The 16,122-nt window shown below is 41.2% G+C and overlaps 1 protein-coding gene across 1 annotated transcript in view; it reads left to right on the top strand.

Annotated features, from left to right (window-relative positions):
• Positions 1-16,122, top strand: part of LOC127007915 (uncharacterized) — an 86,079-nt gene that overhangs the window by 28,062 nt on the left and 41,895 nt on the right. Inside the window, exon 2 of the mRNA XM_050879402.1 lies at positions 15,537-15,697. Within this exon, the coding sequence (XP_050735359.1) occupies positions 15,537-15,697 (161 nt within the window). The remainder of the gene's footprint in view (positions 1-15,536; positions 15,698-16,122) is intronic.

Below are 16,122 nucleotides of genomic sequence, written 5' to 3' on the forward strand. Positions count from 1 at the left end.
ATTTCCATTTTTCTTTATATTTCTCGTTTACAACCTCTATCTGTGTTTCTAAAGGCGATAGCAACAAATAGGGGACTCGGTCAGGTCACATCAAACGTTAAACTCATGATTGAAAAGCGGAGTAACGGAGAAGCACTCGAGAGAGCAGAGGAATAAGCGCAGAGTGAGATGGAAACGTTCACAGGGTATAAACAAAGAGAAACTGGAGCATTTGATGGAGCAGGATCGAGAACGCTAACATCAAGGAGATAGATAGGTTGATGATGTTATGAAGTTGTGAAAGAGCTTTACCTTACTCTGTGCGCAAGTAATGGTTGATGATAATGATAAATATGATGAACTTATATATATATATCTTCACTTACTTTTTGTCTTCATGGGATCGTCTCTCTTCTTCCATGTTCCCTGAAAAGTAGACGGAAGAAATTAGAGATTCAGATATATATTGAAATTCTTAGAAATACAAAAAGCTAAACAAACAGCTAGATAGACAGGAACTTAGATAGATAGATAAAAAGAAAGCTACACTCCCTTGCTGTTCCTATCTTTCCTGTCTCTCCTTTCTCTTTTTCTCCCTACTTTACTTCCCCTCCGTTTTTCCTCCTCTCCCTCTCTATCAAAAAATATTATGAGCAATATTTCACAATTTTTCGTTCGTGCGGGGCAGTAAAAATAAATAGAGGCAAATATACATACATACATACATACATACATACATACATACATACACAGTACATGCATACATACATAAATGCATACACGCGAGTTACTAAAGCCGTCCATTGATAGACGTTTCGTACACACACACCACTAAAGAGAATTCACACAAAAAATGAAAAAAAAAAAGAAGAAAGAAAGAAAAAAGTAAAATAAAATAAATAAATAAATAAAACATCATTATCATCATCACGTTAAAAAAAGAGAAGAAAAAGATAAGAAAGAAGAAAGAAGAAAACAAAAGAAAAAAATGTGAAGGAGCAATAAATCTGGATAGCAATGGATGAGAGAGAGAGAGAGAAGACACAAAACTCGATAAAGCAAAGAAAGAAAGAAAACGAATTTGGAAAAGTTGAATGAATAAAGGAATAGAGAAAATATTGGAAGATCGAGAAAAATACGAAGAAAAGCATGAAAGGAAATTGACGATGAAAGAAAAAGAACGAAAAGAGAACAAAAGGCAAAGAAAAATTAGTACAGAGAGAGAGAGAGAGAGAGCATGAGCATCCTCCTCTTTTCCACGAATGCTTCCAACCTCGCACGCTTTCCTCCTCCTCCTCCTCCTACTCCTCCTCCTCCTCCTACTCCTCCTCCTCCTCCTCCTCCTCCTCCTCCTCCTCCTCCGCCTCTTCCTCTCTCTCGTACTGATTTATATTCATTCTTCTAAAACTTACTATCTACCTTTCTATCTATCTACTTATCTATCTATCTATCTATCGCTCTTTCTCTATACCTATAGGTCTGGCTATTCTTCAATCTACATATTTATCTATCTACCAAAACATCCATCTATCCTTCTATCTATCTATCTATCTACCTATCGACCTGCCAATAGGCCGATACATCTACAGCATTGCCTCTAATTATTATCTATCGGGTCGCCTGGCTGTCTATTTTTCCTCCTACATCCTTTATTCGGCTTTGTCTATCAGCCCATTCATCTTTATCGATTTATCTTAATTACATTTTCGAAAACCAATTCCTGGCACCTGTTGTCGTACCCTCAAGGCAATGCTCTCTCTCTCTCTCTCTCTCTCTCTCTCTCTCTCTCTCTCTCTCTCTCTCTCTCTCTCTCTCTCTCTCTCTCTCTCTCTCTCTCTCTCTCTCTCTCTCTCTCTCTCTCTCAACCCTTTCTCTCTCTCTCTCTCTCTCTCTCTCTCTCTCTCTCTCTCTCTCTCTCTCTCTCTCTCTCTCTCTCTCTCTCTCTCTCTCTCTCTCACACATTTTTTAATCTTTTTTTTCACTTTCTTTGTCGCAAACTTTCACTTTCGCTCATGTCAAGATATTATTAAGTTCCTTTTACTCTCTCTCTCTCTCTCTCTCTCTCTCTCTCTCTCTCTCTCTCTCTCTCTCTCTCTCTCTCTCTCTCTCTCTCTCTCTCTCTCTCTCTCTCTCTCTCTCTCTCTCTCTCTCTCTCTCTCTCTCTCTCTCTCAATCCCTCCCAATCTCCTTCACTATTTTCTCCTCTTCCTCAACCTCTTCACTGCTTAATGTTAACTGGAGGAACATTTGTCGTCTCCTCCTCCTCCTCCTCCTCCTCCTCCCTGGTCTTCCTATGCCATTTCCTTACCTCTTTTACCTTCCCATTACTCCTCCTCCTCCTCCTCCTCCTCCATGTCCAATTACAGACGGTGTTGTGGTTTATTTAGATTCATTTACGGTGCTATAGAGCTTAAGGTAGAGGAGGAGGAGGAGGAGGAGGAGGAGGAGGAGGAGGAGGAGGAGGAGGAGGAGGAAGGGATCAAGTTAAAGGAAAAAGGATAAAGAAAAGAAGAAGAAAGAGACAAAAGTTTGAGGATTATAGAGTGTGTGTGTGTGTGTGTGTGTGTGTGTGTGTGTGTGTGTGTGTGTGTGTGTGTGTGTGTGTGTGTGTGTGTGTGTGTGTGTGTGTGTGTGTGTGTGTGTGTGTGTGTGTGTGTGTGTGTGTGTGTGTGTGTGTGTGTGTGTGAGTGTGTGTGTGTGTGTATACCAGATTCACTACATAGCATTATTATGGAAAGGAGCAAAGAAAAGGAGGAAGGATAGAGAGAGAGAAAGAGAAAGCGAGGGGAGAAGACATGATAACAAAAAGAAGAGAGAAGAAGAGAAAATACGGAGAAGAAAACGTGGTAGGAGAAAAGAAATGGAAGAGAAGGAAAGTGAGTAGAACAGAGAGAATAAGAGTAATACAAAGAGATAGATAGATTGATAGATAGATAGATAAAGAGTGAGAGAGAGAGAGAGAGAGAGAGGAGGAAGCTAAGATGAAGAGAGACTATTACATAACCAACTACAAACATATATCAAAATAAAACTAATTGATGGGGGGACTTTCAAGGCGTCTTTCACATAGAGGGCAACACTAACACTCATCACTCTTTCTAACTTCAGCTTACGACTATACTCAGAAAGAAGGAACTATTTATGATGGGGTTCGCATTGCATCAAGAATCTAATTTTACAAAGGCACCAATTTCACAAACACCAATGATTACAACGAGACCGAGGACCAATTTAAGCAGCCCGACAGGTCCTCCAATTATACAAGACCCCAATTGCACTAAGCCTGAGAATTGAGGACGAAGACTGAGGATCAATTTGTGCAGCTCGACAACTCCTCCAATTAGGGAAAGAACGTCCCTAACGCTAAGTAACGGATATCTTCATATACAAGGAAGAAAAGCTAAGAACTAAGAAAAAGCTCAGCACAAACCAAGTATGTATAAAAAGAAGGAAAAATATATACAAAAAAAAAGATAAAAAATTAAGGAAAAAAAGGTTAATACATACGAAATAAGTAAGAACAGTAATTAAATGGATACAAAAAAACATGGATATTAAGGAAAACAATAAAAACACAAGTAAATAGGAAAGATGAAAGAAAAATAAATACCAAAAACCCACAGATCAAAATAAAAAAAAGTCAGTCCAATCGATCATCTACGTAAACAAAATGAAGGAAAACAAAAAGCAGAGACCAAAAGAAGAAAATAAAGAAAACTGCAATAGAAACCAACAAAGTAGAAACAGAAAGACAATTTTTATAAAGCACAAGAGATCAAAACAAAGAAAAAATATTAAAATACACCAACTTAAAACAAAGGAAAAACAAAATATAATCAACAACTAATCAAAAAACAAAGAAAACAACCAATACATACAAATCAAGTCCAAAAATAAAGGAGAAACACACACACACACACACACACACACACACACACACACACACACACACACACACACACTAAACAAAAATCGAACACGCCAACTTCCCTTTCAAGCCCTTCCGAGTACCAACATACCCGCCACTAATTGGGAGGTGAGGCGCCGCGCACCTCTCAGCCTTGTTACCTGTGGCCGACACGCACGAGACAGGCGGACAGGCAGCGGTGGTGGTGGTGATAGTGGTGGTGGTGGCAGTGATTATGGTGTGTGTGATGTGTCGCTGATTACTCTCTCTCTCTCTCTCTCTCTCTCTCTCTCTCTCTCTCTCTCTCTCTCTCTCTCTCTCTCTCTCTCTCTCTCTCTCTCTCTCTCAATGAGTGTGTGGGGTCACGTGTATGGAATAATTTAATATCTAACCCATGTTTTCGCTATATTTATGATTTTAATTCACTAAGTAAGGCAGGCGGGCTGATTACTCTCTCTCTCTCTCTCTCTCTCTCTCTCTCTCTCTCTCTCTCTCTCTCTCTCTCTCTCTCTCTCTCTCTCTCTCTCGCTCTCGCTCTTTGGCTTTTTCTTCTCTATCTCTCTTCTTATTTTCTCTATCTCTCTTTCACTTTCTTGGTCTTTATCTATCTACATATCTAATTATCTATCTATCTATCTATATATCTATCTCTCTCTCTCTCTCTCTCTCTCTCTCTCTCTCTCTCTCTCTCTCTCTCTCTCTCTCTCTCTCTCTCTCTCTCTCTCTCTCTCTCTCTCTCTCTCTCTCTCTCTCTCTCTCAGTTCCCTGAGGTATGCGGTGCAGTACGTCAGGTCACGGTGCTCATTGAATTGCTAAATTAGAAGCCACTCGGTTTAGGGTCACGAGAAATTAGACTTTTTTATGCCTCGGTCCGAATGAGAGGAGAAGAGAGTTAAGTAGAAATGGTTACCCGGATAAAAAGTGGACGAGGGGAAAATGTTACTTGTTCCATCGATTCATGACGTCAAATGTAATAATGATGAGAGAACACTGCTGAGACAAAGGTTAAGGCTAGATAGAGCTACACAATCTATCTTACTTATTCTATGTTACTTATTCTCAAAAGCGATATTAAGAAAACACTGGTAAGACAAAGGTTAAGGCTAGATACAGGTACACAATCTATCTTACTATTCTATGTTACTTATTCTCAAAAGCGATATTAAGAGAACACTGGTAAGACAAAGGTTAAGGCTAGATACAGGTACACAATCTATCTTACTATTCTATGTTACTTATTCTCAAAAGCAATATTAAGAGAACACTGGTAAGACAAAGGTGAAGGCTAGATACAGGTGCACAATCTATCTTATTATTCTGTGTTACTTATTCTCAAAAGCAATATTAAGAGAACACTGGTAAGACAAAGGTTAAGGCTAAATGCAACAACCCGATAACGTTCTACATTATCGTTTTACAATTTCTAACGATGAATAAACAATTACGACAAGGGTCAGAGCCAGAGACAGCATACGAACAACCGAAATCTTTCTTTTGTAAACCGATAACGTCCTGGGAGTGTGTTTTACAATTGCTATCAATAACGAAACACTTTCATGACAAAGGTTAAGCCCCAGACACAACTCGAAAACCACACCAATCTTTTCTTTAAGCCGATAACGTCCTGTGAGTAAATTCTACTATCTCTATCAATAACGAAATACTGACATATCAAACGTTAAACCCAGACACGCAACTTGAGGTCAGGGCCAATCTCTTTCATTTATGTAAGCCTTTGGGGGGGGGGACGTGTAGGACCTCGCCTCTGTAGTGTAACATGTGTGTCTTACTCTCTCTATCAATAAGGAAACACTACTAACATTTCAAACGTTACACCCAGACACGCAACTTGAGGTCAGCGCCAATCTCTTTCTTTTAAGCCTTTAGGGGGGCGTGTAGGACCTCGCCACTGTAGTGTAACATGTGTGTCTTACTATCTCTATCAATAAGGAAACACTACTAACATTTCAAACGTTACACCCAGACACGCAACTTGAGGTCAGCGCCAATCTCTTTCCCTTTAAGCCGATGCCGTCCTAGTAAAGGGAAGGGAAGGCGTGTAGGTAGGACTGTTGCGCGCTTCCCCCCTCGCCTCTGCAGTGTACCATGAATGTGTCTTACGGTGTCTATCAATAAGGAAGCACTGACAAATCAAACTTGAGGTCAGCGCCAATTTCTTTCCTTCTAAGCCGTTGCCGTCCTAGTAAAGTAAAAAGAGGGCGTGTAGGACTGACTGTTGCACGCTTCCCCACTCGCCTCTGCAGTGTACCATGACATATTCAGGCGGAAAGACGTGACCAGCAACTCCCTGCAGCTTGACTCTCGCTCCGGACGACTGGAAGGGATTTGCTGTACCATGATAGTCTTAGTTGTATGGATTTTTTAACTTGAGTGATTCTTTTTGTTTCTGTAATGTTGTGTCTCTGTCTCTGTCTGTCTCTGTCTCTCTCTCTCTCTCTCTCTCTCTCTCTCTCTCTCTCTCTCTCTCTCTCTCTCTCTCTCTCTCTCTCTCTCTCTCTCTCTCTCTCTCTCTCTCTCTCACTGCGTTGCGTCAGACGAGGATGTAGCCGCAGTCATATAATCACGCACACACACACACACACACACACACACACACACACACACACACACACACACACACACACACGCATGATGAAACACTCGAATAATATCTAGCTGGCTTTGTAACACTAGACGTCTGGCCATTCCTAGCCAGGTAATACGAACTTGATATGCGTATTTTTCTCTCCCTCGTCAAGCACAATAATAGAACACGAATCAGGATGGAAAAAGCCAAGGAAAAGAATGAGATTGATGAGACTAATGTGCAATGTTAGACAGCTCACTCATAACCTAACTGGACGGGTAATGCGCATGCAATATGATTTTTTTTTCTTAATTCTCTAGTATCTGTAATTTTTTTTTCTCTCGTCACACACGGAAATTAAACTATAAAAAGAAAGAACAAATAAGAATAGAGCAGAATTAGTTAAATCAAATAACACATGACAAGACAAAATGCAGGAAAGAAAAAAATGGGAAAGACTCTCGAACGAAATAATCATAAAAAGAAGATAAACTGAAAAACAAAAATAGAAGTCAATTAGTAACATTTCTGAGCAAAATAAGAACAGAACAGAATTAGCGAACCCAAATAAACAAGTGTCAAGAAGAAGTGGCAGCAATGAAAGAGCGAAAAACGAAAAAAATATAGAGAAATAAAAGAAAAACCGAATAAAGAGAAAATTCAATAAGTAACATCTCTGAGCAAACTAAGAAAATAACAGAATTAGCAAGATCAAATAAGCAAGTGCCAAGGAGAAATGCAGGAGAGAAAAATGGAAGACAAACGAAGTAATAAAGAAGAAAAGATAGAGTGAAAACAATCCAGAAAAGTCAATTAGTAACTCCTGAACAAAATTAGACAACATTAATAGCTAAATGAAATATATGAAAAAAATGCCAAGAACAAAATGCAGGAAAGAGAAGGAAACGTGAAGACAAACGAAAAAAATATATATAGCAAAAAGATAAACTTGAAAATTAAAAAAAAAAGTAAATTGCTAACATTACTGACTTACTGGAGAGGAAAGAAGAATAAAGGAGAGAGAGAGAGAGAGAGAGAGAGAGAAAACGACACAGAGATAGAAGTCTTAATCTTACCCTTTGGCAGCAGTGAATGGAGGAATCAGGTTCGAAGATAAAAGAAACAAATAAGGATAAAAAAAAAGAAAAAAAGGAGAAAAAAGCACAAAAAAAAAGAAAAAAAATACAAATCGTGCCTGATGCCATTTTCAGTGAGACACAAGATCTCTTTTTCTCTTTTTTTATCCGCTTGAATATATTTTGGGTGATAAAAAAAATGTGAGAGAGAGAGAGAGAGAGAGAGAGAGAGAGAGAGAGAGAGAGAGAGAGAGAGAGAGATCATTAAATACAAAAGAAAAATAAAGTAAGGAAGAAAGACTCGCTTGCTGTCTGCCTTTGACTTTGAAGCGAGTCCACTGTGCTCTCTCTCTCTCTCTCTCTCTCTCTCTTATGTATACTACATCTTGAGCTTTTTTAGGGGATTTACCGGCTAAAGGTTTTATGGTGAGTCCTATCTAATAACCGACCCTCTGCTAATCTACACTACTAATGAAAAATAGAATAACATACAATATCCAATAATATACAATTACACAGGCCTACTGATCATATACATGTTCACTGGAGGGCCGTCCTGAAGCGGTCGAGGTTGTCAGATAGGTATGGCGTCAGGGCTGGTCGTTGTGATAGGAGTCTGTAACAGCCCGCACATAGTGTCCCGCGGCCTCCGACACCGAGCACTTTTAACATTTCACCCCTCGAGCCCCGCGGCAATGGGCGTGTCCAGCACCACAACACTGAGAGATGATTTGTAACAGAGGGCAACCCCTTCGCTCTGTGTATTCCGATCCTTCCTGACCCAGGCTGAATATCCTTTTATTTGCACATAGTTTTGGGACACATTGTTGTCCAGGAAGGTCTCGGACACGAACACTAAGTCAGCGTTGTGCACACGAACAAAGTTGTGCGTGAGCTCGCCTACGTTCGTGTGGAATCCCCACAGATTGGCCGATACAATGCGAAGATCATCCCAGCACCCTCTGCGCTGCCGGCTGCTGTTGGAAGGCATCGCAGTACCCATGAGGGAAGGCCAGGGGCGAGAAGTTAATGCCTTGTAGGGGAGGGTGTGGGCAAGCGTAAAACCCAGGGGGCGGCGAAGGCGGGTCTCTCTCTCTCTCTCTCTCTCTCTGTCTAATAAACTAACTCAATAAACCTATTTCCTTAAAGCCTCCCCTTTCAATCTCTCTCTCTCTCTCTCTCTCTCTCTCTCTCTCTCCTGGTCAACTAAAAGACATTGTTGGACCGATGATTGAGAGAGAGAGAAAGAGAGAAAGAGAAAAAGAGAGAAAGAGAGAAAGGAAAGAGAAAGAGAGAGACGGAAGTAAAAATATTTCCAACGAAAAGCTCGGAAATTGCTGCTTGGAACACACACACACTGGTGACATTATCCCGTTTCCATGGTGCTTCGTGTGTGTGTGTGTGTGTGTGTGTGTGTGTGTGTGTGTGTGTGTGTGTGTGTGTGTGTGTACCTCATAAGAGGCTTCGCAGACTGGCTCAATCTAGCTAATAATAGGACTCTCTTTTGTCCTATACAGATGTTCCAAAACCCTCCTCCTCCTCCACCTACACCTCCTCCTCCTCCTCGTTATTCGTACCAGACTCGTTGTGTATTATCCCTCTCATTCATCCCTTTCTCCTCCACTCTCTTCCCCTCATTCCTTCCTCATCACCCCTTATCTCCCCTCATTATCTAGTCCCTCTCTCTCTCTCTCTCTCTCTCTCTCTCTCTCTCTCTCTCTCTCTCTCTCTCTCTCGTAGAACATCTCAAAACAGTACAATATTAAATGAAATGTGGTACTCCGCCACCGTAGATTTTCCCACTCACTGACACACCCCGACCTTTACCCTTCCGCGCTCTCTCTCTCTCTCTCTCTCCTTCAAATTGCAACCAAGTAGTAGTTATTCTGATGCTACGAAGACACTCAGTTCTCTTGCAATACTAATATCCGTCACCTCCAATCAACTTGAGGCTGAAAACATGAAAAACAACCTCCTCCACGTAATCACCAATCGCGTGAGAGTTTGTGTCCGCAGGTGAGCTTCTTGAACCGGAGTCAGGATCAAGTGCTCGGTGATGTTCTTGTGAAGTTTGCATATCCCGCTTCTAATCTTGTAATTGCAGTGAGTCCAAGATGTTATTTCCCGTGGGGTCTTTGTTCCTTCTTCCGATACTTCATTTTTCCATCAAGAACGTTTTCCTCTCTCCTTGTTTTTCTTTACTTTTCTTTCTCTTTCTTCCTCTTTCTTCTTTTTTACTTTTCTTCTCATCATATTTTCCTCTCAGATATATTTTATTTTGCTCTTTCTTCCTCTTATTCATTTTTTCTTTTTTTCCTTCTTTTTTTTCTATTCTCATTACATTCTTCTCTCAGCTATATTTTTCATCCTCTTTCTTCCTCTTTTTTTTTTCTATTCGTTTTTCCTCTTCTCATCTCATTTTCTATGTCTCACCTTCTGTCTCTTTCTCTATAACACTTTCTTTATCCACAAAGGTCTAGGTCTGTCTTAGCCTTCCGTCTCTTTTTCCAACAAGGCAATAAGTACACAGGTTGGACAAAAGAAGAGTATCAAGACAACTCTCTATCGGCCACTGAGTTACATATTATTTCAGAGAAGCAACAAGCATTTTTCTGCCTCACTTCTTGTCGCTGGTGTTTGCCCGTGAGCTGGTTTCGTGAGCTTGCCCTCGAGTTCCTTTCGTTACAGTGAAAACAAATGCTGCAGCTGCCCGCCTCTTCCTCCGGTGATATTTCGTCGATGATTGCTGTTGTTCCCGCCACTTTCCCGGTACAGCCTGGCCTGGACACGCGAGCCAAACCACTCCCGTGCGAAATAATTCATAAACATTGTGGCCCCAGTTTCTTTTAAGTGCTTCGACATAGTTCCATATTATTAAACGTATCGCGCTCCCATTGCGACTAACCTAACCTAACCTAATCTAAACTAACGTAATCTAACCTAACCTAACCCAAGCCCACAGAGAAGATTAACTGGGTTTTCATGTGTTTTCCCCGTTCAAGGTCCAGAAGTCGGGTAAAACTATCACTGGGATCACAAAATAGTACAGTGAAATCCGAGCAACTTCCACGAGAGGCTTTTCAAAGTGGCAAAGTGAAGTGACTATTTTTTTATTACGACTATTTCTTCAAGCCACAGATGAGATTAACCGGGTTTTCAAGGGTGCTTTTACCCGTTCAAAGTCCAGAAGTCGGGCAAAATTATCAATGGCATCACAAAACAGTACAGTGAAATCCCAGCAACTTCCACGAGAGGCTCTTCAAACAGGCGAACTGAGGTGACAATATCTTATTACGACTATTTCTTCATGCCATAGATAAGATTAACCGGGTTTTCAAGGGTGATTTTTTTCCATTCAAGTTGCATAAGTCGTGTAAAACTATTAATGGCATCACAAAACAGCACACCACGACAGGCTTTTCAAACAGGCAAAGTGAGGTGGCGATACGTTTTAGAACACGAGGTATAGAGTCGCTAGATCGCAGTGAAACAAAGAAAGACACTCCCTTTGCTGTACTGTATCACCATTACAACGAAGCGGAGGCACAGCAGCGAATCCTAAAATGTGTTCGGAATTACTGAGTGAGTCTCCAGGGAAAGTATTGGTATGATTTTGTGCACGGCTTGAGAGAGAAAATGTATTGCGCACAGGAGGTTTTGAAAACAGTATTCCCATAAGGCATTGTTTATTATCTTAACCTAGACACAGATTCTCTCTCTCTCTCTCTCTCTCTCTCTCTAATTTTTTTTTTCACTTTTTTTATATAAACTTTCTTTTTCTGCGAATGTCAAGGTATTTTAAGTCTCTCTCTCTCTCTCTCTCTCTCTCTCTCTCTCTCTCTCTCTAACCCATTTTTTTTTTCACTTTTTTGACGTAAACCTTTTTTTTCTGCGAATGTCAAGGTATTTAAAGTCTCTCTCTCTCTCTCTCTCTCTCTCCTAACCTAACAACATTCCCCACAGCGTTTCATTTTGTATCAACTCTCACCCCACTTTCCCTAACCTGATTGACGTTCTCCCCTTCTCTCTCTCACGCCTCTCTCTCTCTCCCTTTCTCTTTCCTCCCCTCTCTCTCTTCCTCTTTATTCTCTGTTTCTCCTCTCCTCTTCTCTCCTCTCTTGTCCCTGTCTCCTGTTCTCTCGTCTTCCGCTTTCCTTGGTATTGTTTTGTGTCTCTGCGTCTTCTCTTTTCTTCTCTCCCTCCTCCCTCACTCCTTCCTTCTTTTCGTCTAGTATAAACTTTTGACTCCTTGGTTTTGTTTCTGTTTTGGCATTCACGTCCCCCCTCACCTTTGAACTCCACACACGCACACACACACACACGCAGAGGACACTCCTAGTTTCCTCCTCGACTTTTTGTGTCTCAAGAAAGCGTTTTAACACTCCAGGGACAACAATTTTCAAACTCATGCAAATTCACTCTTTCGTACCCACGACTCCATTCTTTCTTTGTACCCTCGTCCGTCCGTCCCATCCACCTGTCTCTTATTTTTGACTTTCTAGTGGAGTTAAGAAAGTAGTTAAAGACGCCACATGCTACCCAATAAAAGACTTCCAGTGGATGTACGAAGATATTTATATATATAGATAAAGATATAGAAAGGTATATAGACAGGATGGATAGATACATAGAGAGAGACTGATAGATAGATGGATGATATTAAGTACCTATACAAAGTTGATGATACAAAGTGGATATTAATAAGTAGATGTTCACGATATGATTCTCTCTCTCTCTCTCTCTCTCTCTCTCTCTCTCTCTCTCTCTCTCTCTCTCTCTCTCTCTCTCTCTCTCTCTCTCTCTAACACCTTTTTTTCTTTCTTCCTTTCTTCCTTTCACTTTCTCGACGCAAACTTTCATTTTCACTCATCTCAAAATATTTTAAGTTTCTTTTTAACTCTCTCTCTCTCTCTCTCGATTCAATACTTCACAAACTTATCTTTCCTTCCCCATCTTTTCCCCAGATTCCTCCTTCTAATGGACTAGACACTTTTTTGAGAGAGAGGAAGTGAAGGGGAGGAGGAAGGGACGTGATGAGGGGAAGGAAATGGAAAGGGGATAGATGGGAGGAACTAAGGAAAAGAGGGGAAAGGGGAGAGGGGAAATTGGAGGGCACAGTCGTTGGGGTGTGAGGGGAATAACCGTTAAGACATATGAATTGGGAAGTGGAAGAAGGGGAGGAAGAAGAGTGAAGGAATGGGAAAGGAATAAGGAGAGGAAGATGAGGATAACGAATTAGAGGAACAGCAAAGGAGACAAATAAAAGAGAAGAAGGGAAGGAAGTGAGTAACGAGAGAGAAGGAATGGTGATGGGATAAGGGGAGAAAGAGGAGGATAACAAATTAGAGGAAAAGGAAGGAGACAAACTAGAAGGGGGAGGAGGGAGGATATGGAGAAACGAGAGAAGGAATGGGAATGAGATGAGAGGAAGAAAAGGAGGAAGAGGAGGAAAGAGGATTAAATTAAGGGGAGAGGAAGAGAGGAGACATGACTGAAGGGAAGAGGAAATTGGAGAAGGGGAAGTAATAGTCAAGCTCGTTAGGAAATGGAGGAAAGGGGAGGGAAAGGGGAGGGAAAGGGGAAAAACGAGGAAGGGGAGAGGAGAAAGGAAGGAGGGGAGAACAAGGATAACAAGAAAGAGGAAATGGCAGAAAGGATAAGAGGAATAAGAGAAATGGAGGAGTTGCATAAAAAAGGGAAAGGAAATACGAGAAAAGAGGGAATAGAAAAAAAAGGAAATATGAAAAGAATAAAAAAGGAGATGAAGTAAAAAGAAAAAAATAATAAGAGAAAAAGGGGAGAGGAAAGAATAAGAGAAATGGAAGAAAAGCAAAGAAAGAATGGAAAGGAAACAGAAGGGACAAGAAGGAAAGGAAAAAAAATATATGAAAAGAATGAAAAAGGAGATGAAATAAAAAAAGATAAAATGATATACAGAAAAGAGAATAAGGGGAGGTAGAAAAAGAAAAAGAGGGGAATAAGGAATAAAGAAACACAGGGGAAGGGGAAAGAACAGAAGGAAATAAGGTTGTTAGTAGACAGGAGGGGAAGTAGAGGAGGATTTAAAGGGGAAATGAGGGGAAGGGAAGAAGGATAAAGATAGTTAAGGCCAGAAGAGGAGAAGGGGAAGAGAGGGGAAAGATAAGAGGGGAAGAAGGGGAGGAAGAGGAAAGCTAATTTTGGCAGTATGAACGAGAGGGAAAATGAAGAGTGGAAAGAGGAAGAGGAGGAGGAGGAGGAAGAGGAGGAGGAGGAGGAGGAGGAGGAGGAGGAATTAGAAGTCACTGAAGAGGGGAATATATGAAGGGTCAAACGTACATGTGTGTGTGTGTGTGTGTGTGTGTGTGTGTGTGTGTGTGTGTGTGTGTGTGTGTGTGTGTGTGTGTGTGTGTGTGTATTTTCGTGGGGAGAGACAACAAGGGAATTTCATTTTCTCTCTCTCTCTCTTCCCTTCTCCTTCAACTTCGTAATCCTGTATCAGTGTCCGACTCTCATCTCTTTCCTCCTCCTCCTCCTCCTCCTCCTCCTCCTCTTCTTTCCCTTTTTCCTCCACTCTCTCGTTTGTGGCTACCATGAACTTGGGGAGATTGCAACATTTGAGAGAGAGAGAGAGAGAGAGAGAGTGAGATGAAATACATATATGAACAAATATTCAAATGATTTTCAGTCAACATAAACCAAAAAAATTATGATCAGCACACACACACACACACACCCACACACACACACACACACACACACACGAACACACATTTTACCTCATTACCATACATATGAAGTCGTGAGCCTACGGAAGGGACGGTAGTGATTTTCTTTTTATGTGTACGTGTGTGTGTGTGTGTGTGTGTGTGTGTGTGTGTGTGTGTGTGTGTGTGTGTGTGTGTGTGTGTGTGTGTTAGCATAATGTGATTCTTTCTCTTTATTTGTTGTGTTATTTTTTCTCTCTCTCTCTCTCTCTCTCTCTCTCTCTTTCATTTCTTTTTATTGCTTTTATCCCTTCATGTTCCTTATTCCTTTTTCCTCTCTCTCTTTCTTTCTCCCCTTTCCAATATCTTTCATCTCCCTTCTTCTCCTCCTTCTCCTCCTCCTCTCTTCGTTTCACACTCTCTTTTCCATCATTTTTCATCTTATTTTTACTATTTCCTTACACGCACTCTTACTTCATTTCCTCCTTCTCCTCTTCCTCCTCCTCCTCCTCCTCCTCCTCCTCCTCCTCCTCTTTTTCTCTTACTACTTTTCATATTACTTGTTATCTTCTCTCCACCCTATCTATATTCCTCTTCTTTTTCCTTTTTTTTTCTGATGTCTTCTTTTTTCCTCCCCTTCTTCTTCCTCTTCTTCCCAACCTCCAACCTCCTCTTCTCTCCTCTCCTTCCCTCTCTCAATCTCCTTCCACCTCCTCCTCTTTAATTCTCATAACCCTCTCTCTCTCTCTCTCTCTCTCTCTCTCTCTCTCTCTCTCTCTCTCTCGCTCTCTTTTCTCCCTCTCATTCTCTTGATTTATTCTCTCTAATTTTTCCCCTTATTTACTGGTTCTCTCTCTCTCTCTCTCTCTCTCTCTCTCTCTCTCTCTCTCTCTCTCTCTCTCTCTCTCTCTCTCTATCTCTCTCTCTCTCTCTCTCTCTCTCTCTCTCTCTCTCTCTCTAAATCACTGTCTATCTTCTTCCCCTTCATCCTCATCTCCACACTCCTTTTTTTTGTTTCTTTCTCTTTCCTCTTCTCCCTCCCTCACTCACTCAATACTTCCCTCTCTCTCCCTCTCTTGAAGATTCGAACCTCTCCCTTACTCTCTTAATCTCCCCGTCTCTCATTCCCTCTTGTTTTCTCTATAAATCTCTCAGGCTTTCTCCTTTTCTCCCTTACTCCCTTTCACTCCCTCTGTCTTACGGTCAAACCTCTCCCTTTCACCACTCCCTTATTCCCCTTACTCACTCCCTCAGTCACTCACTCCCTCTCTTACAATCAAACCACTCTCTCACTTCTTCAGGCTCGAAGCGGGAGTTGCCAGCACACAAGCGACAGTCGGTGCAATACTCTACGCTCGTCGGCCCGTCCTTCCTCAACGCCTCCGCCAATGCTCACACCCACGCTCGTCTCGGCCACACAGCTTACCTAACATGCATCGTCAGAAACCTCCACAACTACACGGTAAGCAAAGGGATTAAACCTGTAGGAAGGGGAGGGAAGGAGCTTGTCGTTGTTAAAAGGGTGGGGGGTGGGGGGGATTCTTGTGTACGTGTGCCTGTGTGTGCAGAAGGAGATGAAATAAAAAAAATACAGAAGATAAGTGGGAGTGGAAGAGAGGATAGGAAGGAATAAGAGGAATGGAAGAAACTCAAAGAAAAAGGAAAAGGAAAGGAAGGGGAGTGTAGCTTTGTGTTTTTTTACAATAAAGGAATCACCTCAAGGGCAAAAAAAATAAAGAAGAAAAGAAAGAAGAAAAAAGAAGAAAAAGAAAGGAAAAGGAGGGATCTTGTAGTTGTGAAAGAGAGGGGAGGAGGAAGGAAGTTCTTATATATGTTATGTAAGCATGTATTGTTATTATTATTATTATTATTATTATTATTATTATT

Source organism: Eriocheir sinensis, chromosome 36, assembly GCF_024679095.1.
Source record: "Eriocheir sinensis breed Jianghai 21 chromosome 36, ASM2467909v1, whole genome shotgun sequence".
NCBI classification, from domain to species: domain Eukaryota; kingdom Metazoa; phylum Arthropoda; class Malacostraca; order Decapoda; family Varunidae; genus Eriocheir; species Eriocheir sinensis.